The 16,527-nt window shown below is 50.3% G+C and overlaps 1 protein-coding gene across 6 annotated transcripts in view; it reads right to left on the minus strand.

The window, feature by feature from the left end:
* Positions 1-250: 250 nt before the first annotated feature.
* SLC41A1 (solute carrier family 41 member 1) overlaps positions 251-16,527 on the minus strand; it is a 29,646-nt gene continuing 13,369 nt past the window's right edge. For 3 of the 6 annotated variants that reach the window (XM_042256994.1, XM_004013562.5, XM_042256992.1), the window contains 6 exons: positions 16,275-16,421; positions 15,546-15,693; positions 14,690-14,769; positions 14,071-14,205; positions 13,638-13,786; positions 8,185-10,731 (listed from right to left, as the gene is read on the minus strand). In XM_042256994.1, coding sequence (XP_042112928.1) covers positions 10,546-10,731; positions 13,638-13,786; positions 14,071-14,205; positions 14,690-14,769; positions 15,546-15,693; positions 16,275-16,421 — 845 coding nt within the window. In that variant the 3' untranslated portion in view covers positions 8,185-10,545. Of the gene's footprint in view, positions 5,333-8,184; positions 10,732-13,637; positions 13,787-14,070; positions 14,206-14,689; positions 14,770-15,545; positions 15,694-16,274; positions 16,422-16,527 lie in introns of those variants that run through there. The other 3 variants (XR_009595784.1, XM_042256996.2, XM_042256995.1) reach the window with 3 other exon arrangements.

The raw sequence follows: 16,527 nt of genomic DNA on the forward strand, positions 1-16,527 counted from the left end.
GTTGATCATAACTCTTCTTCTATGGAGTAAGCGTCTTTTAATTTCATGGCTGCAGTCACCATTTGCAGTGATTTTGGAGCCCCCCAAAATAAAGTCAGCCACTGTTTCCACTGTTTCCCCATCTATTTCTCATGAAGTGATGAGACCAGATGCCATGATCTTCGTTTTCTGAATGTTAAGCTTTAAGCCAACTTTTTCACTCTCCTCTTTCACTTTCATCAAGAGGCTTTTGAGTTCCTCTTCACTTTCTGCCATAAGGGTGGTGTCATCTGCATATCTGAGGTTATTGATATTTCTCAAGGCAATCTTGATTCCAGCTTGTGTTTCTTAGGGTAAATGTGACTCCATATTAGATCTGTTTCTTTTACCTTAAACTTTGAATTCTATTGATTTTGTTACAAGTTAAGAATGTTGCCTGTCTCCTGAAATATACAGGATAACTCATTCTCAAAGCTCTGACCTTTAAAGGTATAATACTTTTCCATTTGTACAGAAATAAAACATTGTAGAACAGAGAATAACATTTGTCTTGTTAGAAGTTTATAGGAGAATCATGACTTGACCTATGCAGACAGCTGCAAGAAAAAAGGATTCTAACACCAGAATGTTTGCAACAACTCACCACAGTCACTCCATCTTTGGTATAAAAGTAGCCTTGATTTTAACTAGGTAAAATGGTTCTCTGGAACATTAGTCTACCATCTTCTTGATCAGCTGACTTTCAAAATAAAGTTGTGATTCCTTGCCCCCAAAATCAGCTCTCCATTTATTGGCTTGTTGTGGGGTGAGCAATAGGAGCTTGGACTTGGTAACAATACCATTATCATACCTAACAAAACCTTAGCTCAATAATATCATAAACAATTTACATTTATCTATATTCTTTGAAATATTTTTTTTTCTCATTTCCCCTACTCTGATCCAGAATACAATAATGCATTTGGTTGTTTTATTTCTTTAGTCTTTTTTTTTTGTTTTGTTTTAATGTAGAACTACATTGTATCCTAGGGGCTTCCCTGATGGCTCAGATGGTAAAGAATCTGCCTGCAGGGGGGAGACCCAGGTTCAGTCCCTGGGTTGGTAAGATCCCCTGGAGAAGGAAATGGCAACCCACTCCAGTATTCTGGCCTGGAGAATCCTATAGACAGAGAGGCCTGGCAGGCTACAGTCCATGCGGTCACAGAGTTGGACATGTCTTAGCAACTAACACTTTTCCTTTCATGCTGTGTTCAATACAGGAGCCAGTATCCATGTGTGATTATTTATATTCAAATTAGTTAAAATTAAATAAATTTAAAATTCAGCTCACCAGTCACACTGGCCACATTTCAAATGTTCACATGGGATAGTGGCTACTATATTGAACAGCTCAGACATGGAGTATTTTTCTTATCACTGACAGTTCTGTTGAATAGCTTCAATCTACAATTCCCTGTCTTTTTTTTTTTCTTTTCGTAACACTGAGTTTCTTTCTTTTTTTTCTAATATCTTTGCCTTTATTTTTTTCCTTTTTTAAAATTTATTTTTTTTATTGAAGGATAACCGCTTTACAGAATTTTGTTGTTTTCTGTCAAACCTCAACATGAATCAGCCATAGGTATACATATATTCCCTCCCTTTTGAACCTCCCCCCCATCTCCCTCCACACCCCACCCCTCTCTAGGTTGATGCAGAGCCCTGTTTGAGTTTCCTGAGCCATACAGCAAATTCCCATTTTAAAAGAGTTTTATTGCAGAGAGTCTGGGTTGTTGACCTACATTCTAGACTGTCTGATTATTTTCTCAAGAACAGATCTGGAAAAGCGTTTTTGGCAAGAGCGCTACATGAGGGACATAGCGCACAGCTTATAAGAGCGCTACACGAGGGACGTAGCGCGCAGCTTACAAGAGCGCTACACGAGGGACGTAGCGCACAGCTTACAAGAGCGCTACACGAGGGACGTAGCGCGCAGCTTACAAGAGCGCTACACGAGGGACGTAGCGCGCAGTTTACAAGAGCGCTACACGAGGGACGTAGCGCGCAGCTTACAAGAGCGCTACACGAGGGACGTAGCGCGCAGCTTACAAGAGCGCTACACGAGGGACGTAGCGCGCAGCTTACAAGAGCGCTACACGAGGGACGTAGCGCGCAGCTTACAAGAGCGCTACACGAGGGACGTAGCGCGCAGCTTACAAGAGCGCTACACGAGGGACGTAGCGCGCAGCTTACAAGAGCGCTACACGAGGGACGTAGCGCGCACAGCTTACAAGAGCGCTACACGAGGGACGTAGCGCACAGCTTACAAGAGCGCTACACGAGGGACGTAGCGCACAGCTTACAAGAGCGCTACACGAGGGACGTAGCGCACAGCTTACAAGAGCGCTACACGAGGGACGTAGCGCACAGCTTACAAGAGCGCTACACGAGGGACGTAGCGCACAGCTTACAAGAGCGCTACACGAGGGACGTAGCGCACAGCTTACAAGAGCGCTACACGAGGGACGTAGCGCACAGCTTACAAGAGCGCTACACGAGGGACGTAGCGCACAGCTTACAAGAGCGCTACACGAGGGACGTAGCGCACAGCTTACAAGAGCGCTACACGAGGGACGTAGCGCACAGCTTACAAGAGCGCTACACGAGGGACGTAGCGCACAGCTTATAGCATCATTCATTTCAGGTTGGTGACGTCTACTGTGTGAATTCAATAAATACTGATATTTATTAAAGAAGTGACGCAGCGCCCGGAAATTGTCTAACAACTTGGGGGTTGACTTCAAATAGAAGACAGAGTTTAGGGAACTTCCTGGCTGTCCAGTGGTTAGAATTTGGGGCTTTCATTGCTGTGGCCAGGGTTCCCTGGTTGGGGAACAAAGATCCCGCAAGCTGCGAGGTGCAGCCAAAAGAAAAAAAAAAAAAAGAGAGAGCGAGCCTTTATATCATCTCCATAGCTTCACTGCTGTGCTAGGGAGAGAGCAGAAAAATGCTTTGTGACGTGAAGTGATACAGCAAGTGGCCCAGGAGCATGGATGAGGCAGATGGAGCAAGAGAAGGGTCAGACCACAGCTGTCCCTCAGCCCCAAACTCCAGATTCACTTAAGTAATTGTAGTTTTTTGGTGGTTGCTTTGGGCACAGGAAGTAGCTTGGTGAGATGCCTGTGACCCAGCTAAGCATTCAACCGGAAGGCTCTGCAGCAAGGTGCCCTAGGAAACCCTTTAGAGAGAGGCTGGCGGGCTCAAAGGCCAATGTGTCAGTCACTTCTCTGCAGGCTCGTGCCCAAGTGCGCAGCTAGCTTTGAGCTGGGAGTATCTGGGGGAAACATCAAATCCCAGCTTTTACAGCTTTTGCTACCACATTTGCCTTCTTCCATGGATACCCTCCCATTCATTCCAAATAAAGACCAAGGAGAGAAGACAGGAAAAGGGGTAGAGGAGAATGTGTGGTTTAAAGAACTGAATGTGGGCTTCCCTGGTGGCTCAGTGGGAATGACTCTCCTGCCAATGCAGGAGACACAGGTTTGATCGCTTATCTGGGCAGATACTGCATGCCATGGAAAACCTAAGCCTGTGAGCCTCAGCTGTTGAGCCTGTACTCTAAAGTCCTGAAGGCACAGCTACTGAGCCCAGGCTTCCTAGAGCACATGCTCTGCAACACGAGAAGCCACTGAACTGAGAAGCTTGCACGTCCCAACTAGAGAGTAGCTTCCGCATGACACAACTAGAGAAAAGCCTGTGCATCTACGAAGACCTGTTGATGTTGTTTAGTTGCTAAGTCATGTCTGCCTCTTTTTGACCCCATGGACTGTAGCCCACCAGGATCCTCTATCCATGGGATTTCTCAGGCAAGAACACTGGAGTGCCATTTCCTTCTCCAGGGGATCTTCCTGATGCGAGGATCGAACCTGCATCTCCTGCTTGGCAGGCAGATTCTTTACCACCAAGACACCTGGGAAGCCCCAGTGAAGACCTAGGACAGTCAAAAATAAGTAAATAAAATTAAAAAGAGAACACAGTGTGTGTCAGCATTTCACTGAAAAAGTCACATCTCTCTAACAAAGGCATTCCCTTCACACAGATGATTTTAATTTTCTATGTCTTTTCAACTCTGTAAGAGGTGAGCAAGGCAGAGATTATTGTACCCATAGACCATCCTTAATTACCCACTGACAACCTCCTATTCCTCCACAAAGAGCTTGGAAATACTGTGTTCTTCCTAGGCCTCCCAGAGGTAAACTCTAAAATCAACATGTCATGAGAAGTTCTGAGGCAGGAGATCGTCTGATTGGAGCACAAGCAAATCTAGAGGAGAAATGTGTGGGTTTGAAGGGAAGTTGTTCGATCTCAGCCACGAAGGAGACACTGAGAGAAGAGCTCACAGCTCCCTGGCTTCTGTCTGGCAGAAACTAGGATCTGAAGGGAGGACTCAGGCAGCTGACTAGCAAGGCATGGTGCTACTGTATTTCAAGTGATAAAACGAACTTCTTTGTTGTGATTCCGAGCTCTCTAAGTGCCTTCGGATCACCTTTCTCCTGGGTAAATTCCTTCCGGGCAGTGATTCTGCAGGCCAGGCGGACATGTCTGTTGGGCCCCCTGACCATCTGGTTTCATGCACAGGCCTCTGTGAGCTTGTGGGCATAGGTTAGCCTCCCCAAGATGATTTCTGGATGGGACTGAGTTTCTGGGCTTCTGAGGATGAAGCCAGGTCAGAGTCACAGTTTTCTTACTCCACGGAGACCTGTGAAGCTGGCTGGCCCTCCTCATGGCCCAGCTTTGTCCAACCTCAACTGCAACCATCCCACCAAAGAGCAGAATCCAGGGTGGGCCTGGGCCCATCAGCTTCTCAGTTCACTAGTTCCTTCGTAGCATCCCACACTCTATGTCCTGAGCATTTCTCTTCTCATTTCAATTAACATTATATATCATAATAATTAAAGTTTGCTTCTTGAATCTTCTGTGTGCCCACAGAACGGCCCCACAGAGAAGGCAGTATCATTCCATTCTACAGATGGGACAGTTGGGGACAAAGGAACTGAGAAAGCTAAGATTTAAACCAATGTCTACATCTAGAGCTTGTGCTTTGCTATTATATTTAAAACTAAGCTGCGAGAGGAAACTAGGGTGACTTCTCAGAAGAATATAGCATCCTCAGCATGTTTTCCAAAAGTTACCTCCTTCCAAAAGTGGACACGAGGACTCTCACTTATTGACCTCAAAAAATAAGCATCCGCCTTGATTGGAGACGGCAGGCTGGCAGTCGTGCCTGGTTGGGGGAGCTGGAGAATCTAGCGATGTCCTGGGATATCCCAGAGGAATCTGGCCGTCAGCTTTGACCCTGACACAGGACAAAGCTAATCTGGAGGGTAAGCGAAGCAAGAGACAGTGCGTAGGTTGGGTGGGTATGTGCTGTGCTGGTCTGCCCTCTGTAGCATGGGGGCCCCGGGGAGAGGATCACTGGTTGTGGTCCAGGCTTGGCATGGGGCTCCCCGAGAACAACTCAGGCAACGGTGACATCTCACCACTGCACCTTCTTGAACCTGTACTGAAGGCTGGTTTGATTTTTAGCCTTGAAATCCTATTAATATTCCACATTTGGTTTAGTTCCTTTCCCCACACATTTCTAAGTCCTAAACCCCAAAACATATGCTTCTTTTCAGAGTAATTTGTGAGGCAGTCAACAAGTTAGGTAACGTACTTGAAAGTCACATCCGTGACAGTGCAGAGTCAAGGACGGGTAATCACGTGTGCGTCCCAGGCAGGCCACAACTTAGAGCTCCCTTAAAGCAATGATTTCTACCTACATGTTCAACATTCCCTTGATAGAATCTAAGAGAAAATAGTTTCTGTAATGTTCAAAATAAGGAATTTGTTCCCATATGTGCAAAACGAGGAAATTTTACTGTGCTCCGAATGTGACGTACTTTTTACTTTTTTGGGACTATTTTCATTTAACTTAAAAAAAAACAAAAACCAATAACTAGACAATATTAGTCAACCCCACTTAACTAAACATGAATATAGCCATAAGGTCTTACAAATTATGTTAAAAACTGTTTTTTTTCTGTCTGGCTAACTGGTCCTCACTTTCCTGCAATTTTTGTTATTGATTTGACTGCACTATATGGTTTGCTGACCAGGGATTGGACCCAGGCTATAGCAGTGAAAGCCTGGAATCCCAACCACTAGGCCACCAGTGAATTCCCAGCAGTTTGTTTTCTTATTAGCTTTTTAAAAAACTTTTTTTTTCCCAAGCCAGACACACTCTTGGGAGTCATCTTAAAAATTTTTATATCTAGATAATCATAATAAAATATAGTGCAGTAAACAGCACTCTACACTGTTACTGAATTCAGTTACTGAATTTTAGCTGGAGACAGCTGGATTTCAGGAGACTATCAGCTGACTGATCTCAGGGTTGGTGGTGTTGCCTATAATTATGTTGCAAAAATATCATCAGGGAGAGGATGGCGCCGGGAAGCTTGTTTTTCAATGCCCACTGGAAGATATTGTCTATTTCTGTAGACAATTACCCTTTTGCAGCAATACAAGGTGTCTTAAGGGCAAAACCGGGATAACACGCACTGTATTTCTGACTATTTCGGGCTTGTGTTGTCTATGCAGGGACACCTTGGCCAGTGCTTTCCTCTGGCTCCAGGCGTGGTGGGCTGAGAGAAAGCTGGGTGTGCATCCCCAGCCTTGGGCACTGAACCCTTCTGTGCCAAAGGCCATCACTAGCAAAATGGTGATAAAATCATTTGTGTAGAGCTTTGAGAGAGAATATTGAAGTTGTAATTGAGGCTATTATTTAAAACTATATCATACAAAATATTGTATATTGAAATATTATCTGAATAATAGCAAGCAATTATACTATTTCCATTAACTTTAAATACTACTGCTTTGAAAAGTTAGTCCCAGAGTCCAGGCCCATTCTAAAAGGCTGATTTCTTAAATGTTATCAGGAAAAAAAAAAAAAACCCAAAACATGGTAATAATGTGAAGTGATGGATGTGTTAACTCAATGGCGGGGAATCCTTTCACAACATATACATAGGAAATCATCACAGTACACACTTTAACTATCTTACAGTTTTGTCAATTTTATCTCAATAAAGCTGGAAAAAAGGCTGATCATTGAGTAGGGTACTGCTCAGCACGGTGTGCTATGTAACATGGTCTTGAATCTTTGGGGGACGTGTCCTGGGTGGGCAGTGGCTCCCAGCAGCGGCTTTAGACTCAGGCCTGGGTGGGGCTGCACGGTGACTCTGCCCTTCCCTATCTGCCATCTCAGAGAAACTGCTTTGTCACAGACGTGTGTGTCTCTCAGAAGGTTGTGTGTCACTCCCTGCCCTGCAAACTCCAGTCTATGGAGTGTCTGTAGTTCCCAAAGGCGCCGGGCTCACCGCCCTGTTCAGCTCACCATTTCTCCTCCATGTCGCGTCCCTCCTCTCACGCTGCTCTCTGCTACTCTTCCTGGCTTCCTCGACTTCCCTGACCCTCAAGACGTGGTCAGGCGCTCTTTCCATCCGCCTGCTCCCCGGTCACTCCTGCTTCACCCCTATGGTTAGTGCGTTGGCATTGTCTAGAGACTGGCCCACTTCCCTTTCACTTTAAATTGACGACTACGTTGGGGTTTGGTGTGTGCCAGGCACAGTGTTTATTGCTTCCTGTGAATTATCCTATTGAAGTCTCCTAACGACCCTAGGTATCTGTACAGATGAGGAAACTGAAGCTCAGAGAGGGTGAACGGCTTGTCCAATGTCACACAGACAGAATGAGAAGATCGGGATCCAGGCCAGATTCTAAACCCTTTGCGGTCAATTAGACATTTCTAAGCACTTACAGTGCTGAGCATGGTGAAGGTAAGTGCGAGCACTCAACAGCTACAGCTATTGTTAGTGTGGCCCAAGCAGGGGATACACCTCTGCAGGGAAGGACTCTTAACCCCCAGGTGCGCCCTTTGCCAACACCCCAACCAGGGCCGAGTCAGTGTGTGGCGAGCAGGGAGGATGCCCCAGAGCAGCACTGGCTGCTTCTCAAGAAATGACTGTTTCCTATCACACGTCTCTGTATTTAAGAGCGACTTCATTTCTTGTCACTCTCTGGCCTCTTTCCACTTCTATGCAAGGAGGGGTGGGAACACAGAACAGGCCCAAGACAGCAGGGGAAGCTGCTTTTGGGTGAGACACACAGGAGCCACCAACCACCTAAATAAATGTCCTCTTTATTTTACCAAATATAATTTATCAGTTATGTTGACATTTGTCAATTCAGTTATAGTCACTATAAATAATCCTCTTAGGACACAGTTCTGTAACTTTTTAAGGATAGGAGAGTAAACCAATGTTGCTCCCCACAGCCACGCCAGAAGTCCATGTGGTTTGTGCAATCGGGGGAAAAGAGACGGATCGTCCATCAAAGTCATGAAGTTCATTTTCTTTCCCTCTCGCCCTGCAGACCTCCCTCTGCTCATCCTCAGGGCTTGGGGCACGCCTACCTTCCTGCTTCTCTGGCAAAGGAGGGTGCACCGGACTCCTCCAGGGCAGCCTGGCTGAACTCCAGAGAGGAGAAAGGGGTGAGTGCCTGGGGCAGGGGTGACTGCAAACCGCAGGGGCACAGCCTTGGGGGGCAGAGGAGTTGGTTCTGACGCCTGTACAAGAGCCTGTGTGCAAACGTGTCTGCAGATGGACAACGAGATAGGAGAAGGCCCGAGAAGAGCAGGAACAAGGCCAGGCTGGTGTCAGTGAACTCTGCTGGGGGCAGCCCCAGCTGAGTAACCTCTACAATTCCAAGTCTAAGGGTCTAGGCTCTGGCCGGTGGCTTGGGTGGAAATGCAGAGAGAGAAAGCATCTTTAGAGGTATAGGGCAAGTTCCTTGGGGTGAGGCAGGGTGGTGTTAAGAGGCGGGGTCACTGCCTGGCGTTCCTCTGGAGACAGGCCCTTTAGCGGACAGAGGGGGAGAGCTGAAGGGCAGGCTATGGACAGAGAGGCTGGAAGAAACCTGCATCCAAATGCCCAGGTCTGTCCACACGTGAGTGTGGACAGCAGAATTCTGACCTGTTCACAGTAACGTGCTGGGAGGGTGCAGAGGCCCCAGTGTTCTCCCACTCCTGGGCCGGGTAAGCTGGAAGCCGTGGGTGGATGTCTGGCCTTCTAGATCTGAACCCTCTTTTGGGTGACTGGTGAGGAGATGGAAGGAAGTGAGGGTGAGAGAGGGTAGCGTAGGGAAATCAGGAGTGGCTGAGCCACGGGGCCCGAGCTGTGACCAGTGCTGCGCGCAGGTGGGAGCCAGGAGCGGCGTCGAGACACAGACCCTGCTTGGACAAAGAGGGAAGGCAGTGGGGACACTTTCTCTCTGGACTGCAAAGGGCACACAGCCTCTGCGCCTGGGGAATGAGGCGAGGGCGGGACTGTTTCCTCTGGCCAGTCAGTACCCGGCACAGGACCGGACGCGTAGTAGGTGCTCAATCAACAGCGCTCAGTGAATGTCAGACTGCCTGCAGAAGCGCGCCTCTTGGGGAAGCGGTGTATTTGCTGAATGAGTGAATGAATACACGATGGATGTGGGCAGAAGCCAAGAGAGGAAAACTGACCGACATGGCATGAAAGAATGAGAGATTTCAGGAAGCAAGAGATTCTCAGGGGCCATGTGGTTACGTCCTCGGGACAAACAGCAGCAGTGAAACACCCATCAACCACCCAGCGCCTCTCCACAAACCCCTGCTCTGTCCCTAATCTCGGAAGCCAATGCGGCAAGCTCTGAGGAAGGTCATGCTTAGAAATAATGAGAGATGAAGGTGAACAGAGAAGAAGAATCAGGTCTTTGGGTCCAGGGAGGATGTCGATTTTGGCAAACCTATGGGTGGACATGGGCCAACAGGGAGACCAGGTCACGGCTCATTTCTTCTTGGATGAGACAGTCAGTTGGAAAAAAGATCAGAGGGAGGGGCTGGTGGTATTTATCAGGCAGTTGGGCAAGGAGCAAGTATACAATTTAAGGAGTTCACCTCATCCTTTTGGAGAGCAGGGCAGAGAACAGGGCTAGGATTACTTGGGGGAGGAGCAGCTGTCTCTTGCTTAGGGCTTTGAAGTTGGTCCGCTTCTAGAAAACGTATGTGTGGGGGGAGGGGAAAGCGACATTTATCCCTCTGTTCAACCAAAAAGAAGAAGAGAAAATAAAGACAAACCCCCCAAACCGGAACTGGAGTTTGCTAAAGCTAAACCAAGCGTCCCCACATCCTAGATGGAGACCCCTGCCCCAGGCCTCTCCCCTGGAGTCACCCACCACGCAGTTGCACTTGGTGACTGTCCCAAACACCTACTTGTACTGTTCACCTCAGTTCCTCTGTCCTGTCTGAATTCTTAGTCTACAAACTTGGCTCAATGTATAAAAATTCCCATTGAAAATAATGAGAATTCGGTATCCACGTGAAGTCCTAGAAAGAGATGGGAGTGTCGAGTGGCATGAGGGCAGGGGAAGAAGACCACCCCCCGCCAAAAAAAAAAAATTTCAAACAGGAAGTGTTTGAAAAAAATTTCAAACAGGTGGAGAGAAGGTTGAGTGACCGGGCTAGTCCCCAACATCTGTGTCTCGGTCCCCAATGAGCCAGAGGACGTGGAAGCTGAGTGCCAGGAGCCCGGTGCCGAGAAGGTCCCCCAGGGCTGTCAAGTACGGGATGGAGAAGTTGTCTGGGTCCAGGCCGCGGCCCCACATCCAGTGCACCATCCAGTCTGCGATGTAGAGCAGGATCAGCACCTGGAGGACAGAAGGGCCAGCCTACAGCCACCCCTCTCCAGGGGGAGCCAGAGGCCACGCGATTGCCCCATTCACTGCACCGCAAGGCTCAGCTAGCTGCAGCCAGTCCTTAAGCAAGTCAGCTCATCTTTTTGGCTCCACAACCCCTCTGCTTCTCCAGCCCACAGTGACCACCTCAAACAGATGACCGAAGGAATCTGAGTTCATCGGGAAGGAAGGTGCCTCTGTTCTCTGGAGCCGCCTACATTACATTCTGCTCCCAAACTGACCCGACAAGAGGCTTGCTAATCAACATCCTACTTGTTGCAGGAATTCAGTCCTCTTGCCTCTGATTCTGGGTCATCCTATTCTCGGGTCACTCCAATTCCTGCCATGTTGGCCTCTGTGGGAGCCCAGCAGGCGGCTGGGGGGTTGGAGTTTGCTTTTCAGAGAGGGATTTGTCCTCAGAGCAGAGTGGAATAAGGACAGTGTGAGAGGCTGCTGCCGGCACAGTTGTCCGAGTAACAGTTGATTATCCCCAGCTGCCTTCCTCCTGACCCTTCCCATTCTGCTCAAAGAATGCAGGTTTATTTTAACATTAGTCCTAGCAAAATAGAGTTAGGAATAAGTCAGCTGAATACCAAGCACACAGTGCGTATCAATTCAAAAGACGCCTTGGATGATCTGCTGCTGTGACGTACCTGCCCCTTGCTTTTCTTCCATTACTACAGACAATTAATGATGATCTAGATTAGAACCTTGCTAGTGAGCCCAGGACCAGGGGCATCGACAGCTGGAAGCTTGCGAAAAATGCAGATTCTTAGGCCTCATGCTGGATCTCCTAAATCAGAAACTGCCTTTTAACAAGATGTACATGCACTTTTACGTTGGCGATGCACTTGGCCTAGAATACTATGGAGACGTCCACAGGCCTGCGTCTTCTCTATACTCTGCGCAATTCCTGGCAGTTGGGCTCCCCAGATGACTGCATCTGAGCAAGAATGAAATGGTTTCTAACGGTAAAGCTCTGAAACAGTCATTTAGGAGGTTTTACTCCTGACTGTACTTTGTAAATACTGTGGTATGCAAATTCTGCCCAAAGGGGCTTAGTTCCTGGAACCAGAGCCCACTGGGGGATCCGGAAGCCAGATGTGATACCTAAATTTAGGCAAACTGGTTACTCCCCAGTCTTCTCTCCAAGGAAGGCAGAGGTTACAGTTTCAGCATCCTTCACCTTCTGCCTTGCCCTGCACATAGCGGCCTTGGACTTTTGTGGCCCTGACCCTGAGTGAGGGAGAGCCCCCTCGAACCCCCTCCCCCCATAACTTCACACCCTTGCCAGCAGCTGCAGAATGGTCTCAAATAAAGAACGTGGCCAAGGACTTCGGGACGTGCCCCAGGAAGGGACGGGCAGCAGCTGTCTCCACATTCCAGCCTCCCGAGCAGGCCCTGGGAACATGCCGGGAGGAGGCAGCGAGGGGATCAGGAGTCCCACCCTGGCCCTGCACCAGCCGGAGAAGAGAGGAGGTGAGCGTGGCCCCTGGCGTGTTCACAGTGGGGAACGGGGGCAGGCTCGCCCTTTCCAAGGTGGCCGAGGGCCGCCCTCCAGTCACAGGCCCTGGGCGCCCACACCCACTCCTGCTCTGCAACGCGCGCTTCACCCCAGCTCGCAACTGGGGTAACAGCTGTGGGGAAACTGCACGTGGTTGGCCCAGACCTGGCCAAGATGTCCCGACACCCAATAATGCGTGTGTTTAAAAACAAAGTAAGATGAGAAAAATATGTATGTTTGCTTGCCTACATATGGAATGAGCCAGAAGGATATGTAAGAGACATAGATCAACAGAAGGTCCTACTATAAAGCACAGGGAGCTATACTCAGTATCTTGTAACAAACTATAATGGAAAAGAATATGAAAAAGGATGAATATATGCATCCTTTATATCTCTATGTATGAATCACTTTGTGGTACACCAGAAACTAACATAACGGCGTAAGTCAACTCTATTAAAAAAAAGAAAGAGAGGAGCAGAGGCCACCCACGGCTCGTGAGGAAGAGAACTGGATGCGTGCCCAGAGGGGAGGAAAGATGTGTCGGTGGGGTTTCTCCATCGACCCCTTCAAAGTGTTTGAACTAACCTATTCAAAAACCAAGTCTATAGAAACGGAAAGTGTAATCCTAAGGATTAGATTGGCCATAAAGGGGTTGCATGAGAGAGCCTTGTGGTGACGGAGCTGTTCTGTGTCTTGACTGCGGTGGTGGTTACGTGAACCATGACTGATAGAACGACACACACACACGTGAGATTGGATGTAAAACCGGCGCAGTGTGAATAGCTCTGTGCATTGTACCAACACTGACTTCCTGGGTTTGGTGGTGTGCTACAATTATGCAAGACGTTCCCACTGTGGGGAGCTGGGTAATGGGTACATGGGCTCTCTCAGCACATTTGGAGGGGGCAAATTCTTATGAATACATACTGATTTCAAAATGAAAACCTGAAAAAATGTAGCAAACAGCAAGGGAGAAAACATCCTAGTATTAGAGTAGGAAGGCTGGATGGGGTCCTAGAGACTGTCTAGCGCAGTGGCTTTGACACATTCTCAAGCTGTGAAATCCTCTACTCAAGCGAAATCTCCCAAGGAAGCCCAGCATGTGAACAAAGTCACATGGAGCTCCGTGGCCAGGCCAGTGGGGGTGGCACCTGCCTGAAATCCAGTACCTCTGCTTCACTCCCCTCGATTTGCAAATGTGCTACTGAGGCTCAGAGAAGTAAAACAACTCACGGAAAGCCACACGGCCTCTTACGGGCTGGGCTGGAACTGCGGTCTGCTCTCCTGAGCCCCCGTCCACACCATCCCTGGCCCTCCCTTCCTAGCCCTGCAGGGCGGCCCTGGCCCTCCCCACGCCCCTGCCTGTCCGCACCTGGAGCAGAGCAGCTGTCATGTAGAAGATGATGAAGATGAGGGTGAGGGTGGTATGCCCACCCTGCATACAGCTGATGGTGTAGAGAAACACCAGGTGTCCTGGGACCACGAGGAGGAAGAGCACGCGGGCCGAGCGAGAATTCACATCTAGGACCAGCGGAGAGGGGGCGTGAGGCAAGAAGGGGGCCATCTGGTGCCTGGAGGCGCCATGCTGCACGCCAGGGCAGCAGACGGCAGACTGTCTGCATCCATCCCACGGCGCCCAGCCCCCAGGGTGCCCCAGGAAAGGCCAACCTTCCTGCCTGGGCTCCCCCTCTAGGACAGCTGGTGCACACAGCCCAACAGACAAGGAGAACCCGCATAACTGGGCTCCAGCTGTTTCTTAAGTGATGATGTGAACCCAGGAGAGGAGGCGGGAACTCTGGCATTACCAGGGCTGAAGAAGGTGGTACAGGGGCTGGGACATCGGCGGGGGGCTTGCTCCGAGTTCTCCCCTGGCGTCCCGTTCATGTGGAGGAAGGTGGAGATGCGGCTGGCCTGCACGGCCACCAGATTGCCCCCAACACCTGTGGAGACATGCGAATCCTAAGCTGTGGTGGGCTTGGGGAGCGGGGAGGGCGTGACCCATCCACCAGTCTCTAGGAGAAGACGGAGACACTGAGCAGGGAGACTCCTTTCCAGGGTGTCTTCAGGGCTCCTCTCATCCTCCCAGTTACGGAGACACAGCAGTCCCCTGTAGCCCCGGCGGGCAGAGATCGTGGGCAGGGACAGATGCATAGACGCAGGGAGCCTGACTTCTCTACCCAGACAGCGGGTGCACCTGCTGTCACACACACAGCTCAGGGGACAAGCCCTGCAGTGATCAGTCCCTCTCCAAAGTCAGGTGGACCCAGCATCCCATGCTCAAGCACCGGTTCCAGGAACCAGTCCAAGTCTTGAACTCCCTGAGCTGGACTCTCTTGCCTGCTAGAACCCTGACTGATACAAAGCCCCCAGACCCTCTGATCCAGCCCTCTCCTTTCCCCCCGGCAGCTGATGCCGAGACCTCACCGTTAATCACAGGTGTGAAGACAGCCATCCCTGCAAAGTTGGGGTCTGAGACCGTCTTGTCCAAGATGAGGCCTCCCACACTGCACAGACACAAAGACCGCTGAAGGCTTCTGCTCCGGTCCCTGGGGTGAGGCTGCAGGTCCGTCTGGACGTGGGCAGTGAGGCGGCTCCCGGGAGTCCCTTGTCCTCTAGTCCTCACCTCCCCTTGCCAGAGCCAGCAGATGCCCCTAACATTCACCCTAGCACAGCACCCCGGGCAAGCTGGTGCTGCTGGGCCAGGCAGCCACCTCCTTCAACCACCTCCCAAGTTGGCGTGAGAAGCTGCTGGCTCCCCTTGCCTGCTCAGTCAGTGTTTATTTCCCCTCTGGTAAGAAGGCTGGACTTTTCCTCGGGGAACCAGCTCTCCCAGACTCGGCCACTGTGGTCTGCGTGGCCCTGCTCCAACCCTGAGGGTGCGGGCCCAGGCCCACGCAGTCGGAGCAGCACGTCTCTGAGGCCACAGTGACTGGGTCACGGACAGTCAGTGAGACTCTATAGTGGGACTTCGCAGAAGAGTTTAGAGAAAGGATCTCTCTCCGCCTGCTTATGGAAGCAAACCTGAAGCTGTAGGCCAGCACAGAGGAAAGCAGAGCGGAGAGATGAGAATGCTGGGGCCCGATCATTTATGTCCCTGAGCCCAGCTGTGCGTAGCCAGCTCCCTAAGCCAGCGTGGCTTCTAATGAAACCCCTCCACGCGGCTCCGTCACTTCCAACAGAAGCGCACGTGGCTGAGCCACTACTGCAGGCGTTCCTAGGGTCCGGGCCGCACTTCCTCCTTCCAGAGCTGGGAGGGCGGCGGGTGGGGGCTTGGGCCTACCTGCTGATGGCCATGGCGATGATGACGGGCTCCCAGCCCGAGTACAGCACCTCCCTTGTAGCCGGGCTCCGCCGGGCCAGCATCACCCAGACGGGGAGCAGGGCCACGAAGAAGACACACACCAGTGGGTAGATGTACTGCCAGATTCCTGAGAGGTGGAGAGGAGACGCAGGTGAGCGCGGGCTCCCTGCTCCCAGCCTCCCCTCGGCTCAGCCTGCAAAATCCCAACAGGCCAGCGGTAACACCACGCTAATTGCCAGCAAAGCTATCTACTCATCTGACGCTCGCTGTTAACCCGGGAGGTACACGGGGGCCAGCCCTTTCCATTCTGTAAATGAGGAAACCAAGGTGAACCCTCCTCAGACACTGAACTTATCAGGGGCAGAGACCAGATCCTAGGTCTCTTGATTTGATCCCTGGAAAAATCTCCATCTCCTCTCTTTCATTGTGCAAGCAGATTCCAGCCTTAGTTCCTTTCCTTTGCCCTTACCCCTCTATAGGACCAAATATATTTCTGAGATACTTTCACCCCTGCTCCCGCTGCCTGCATGAATCTGAGATAAGAACTCAGCTTCATTTCTGTGAGGCAGGGAATTATTACAAACTGTGTTCCAACCAAATGGTTAGGAACAGAGGAGAAACCCTTACACGTGTGTGAAAGCGCTGCCACGTCTCCCAGTCCCACCCAGGAATCCACCCTGGTCGAGTCCTCAGTGACCTCAGCCTCACCCTGCTCCAGGTAGAGTCCCCAGCTGATGCCCGAGAGCAGTGCCAAGGTGATGAGGTCACCCAGGCTGGCAGCAATGGGCGTGGCCACATTGTCTGGGTTGATGCCAATCTTGCGAGAGCCAATGATGACTCCAATCATGATCATGCCTGGGGAGGAAGGAGAGGGGCCGGGCAGGGGAAGATGAGATGACGGGGCATCCACCAACCGAGAGGGAGACGGGAGGGGCCCGGTTTTGGACACCTCTGGGACCGC

Source organism: Ovis aries, chromosome 12 (genome assembly GCF_016772045.2).
Source record: "Ovis aries strain OAR_USU_Benz2616 breed Rambouillet chromosome 12, ARS-UI_Ramb_v3.0, whole genome shotgun sequence".
Classification (NCBI taxonomy): Eukaryota; Metazoa; Chordata; class Mammalia; order Artiodactyla; family Bovidae; genus Ovis; species Ovis aries.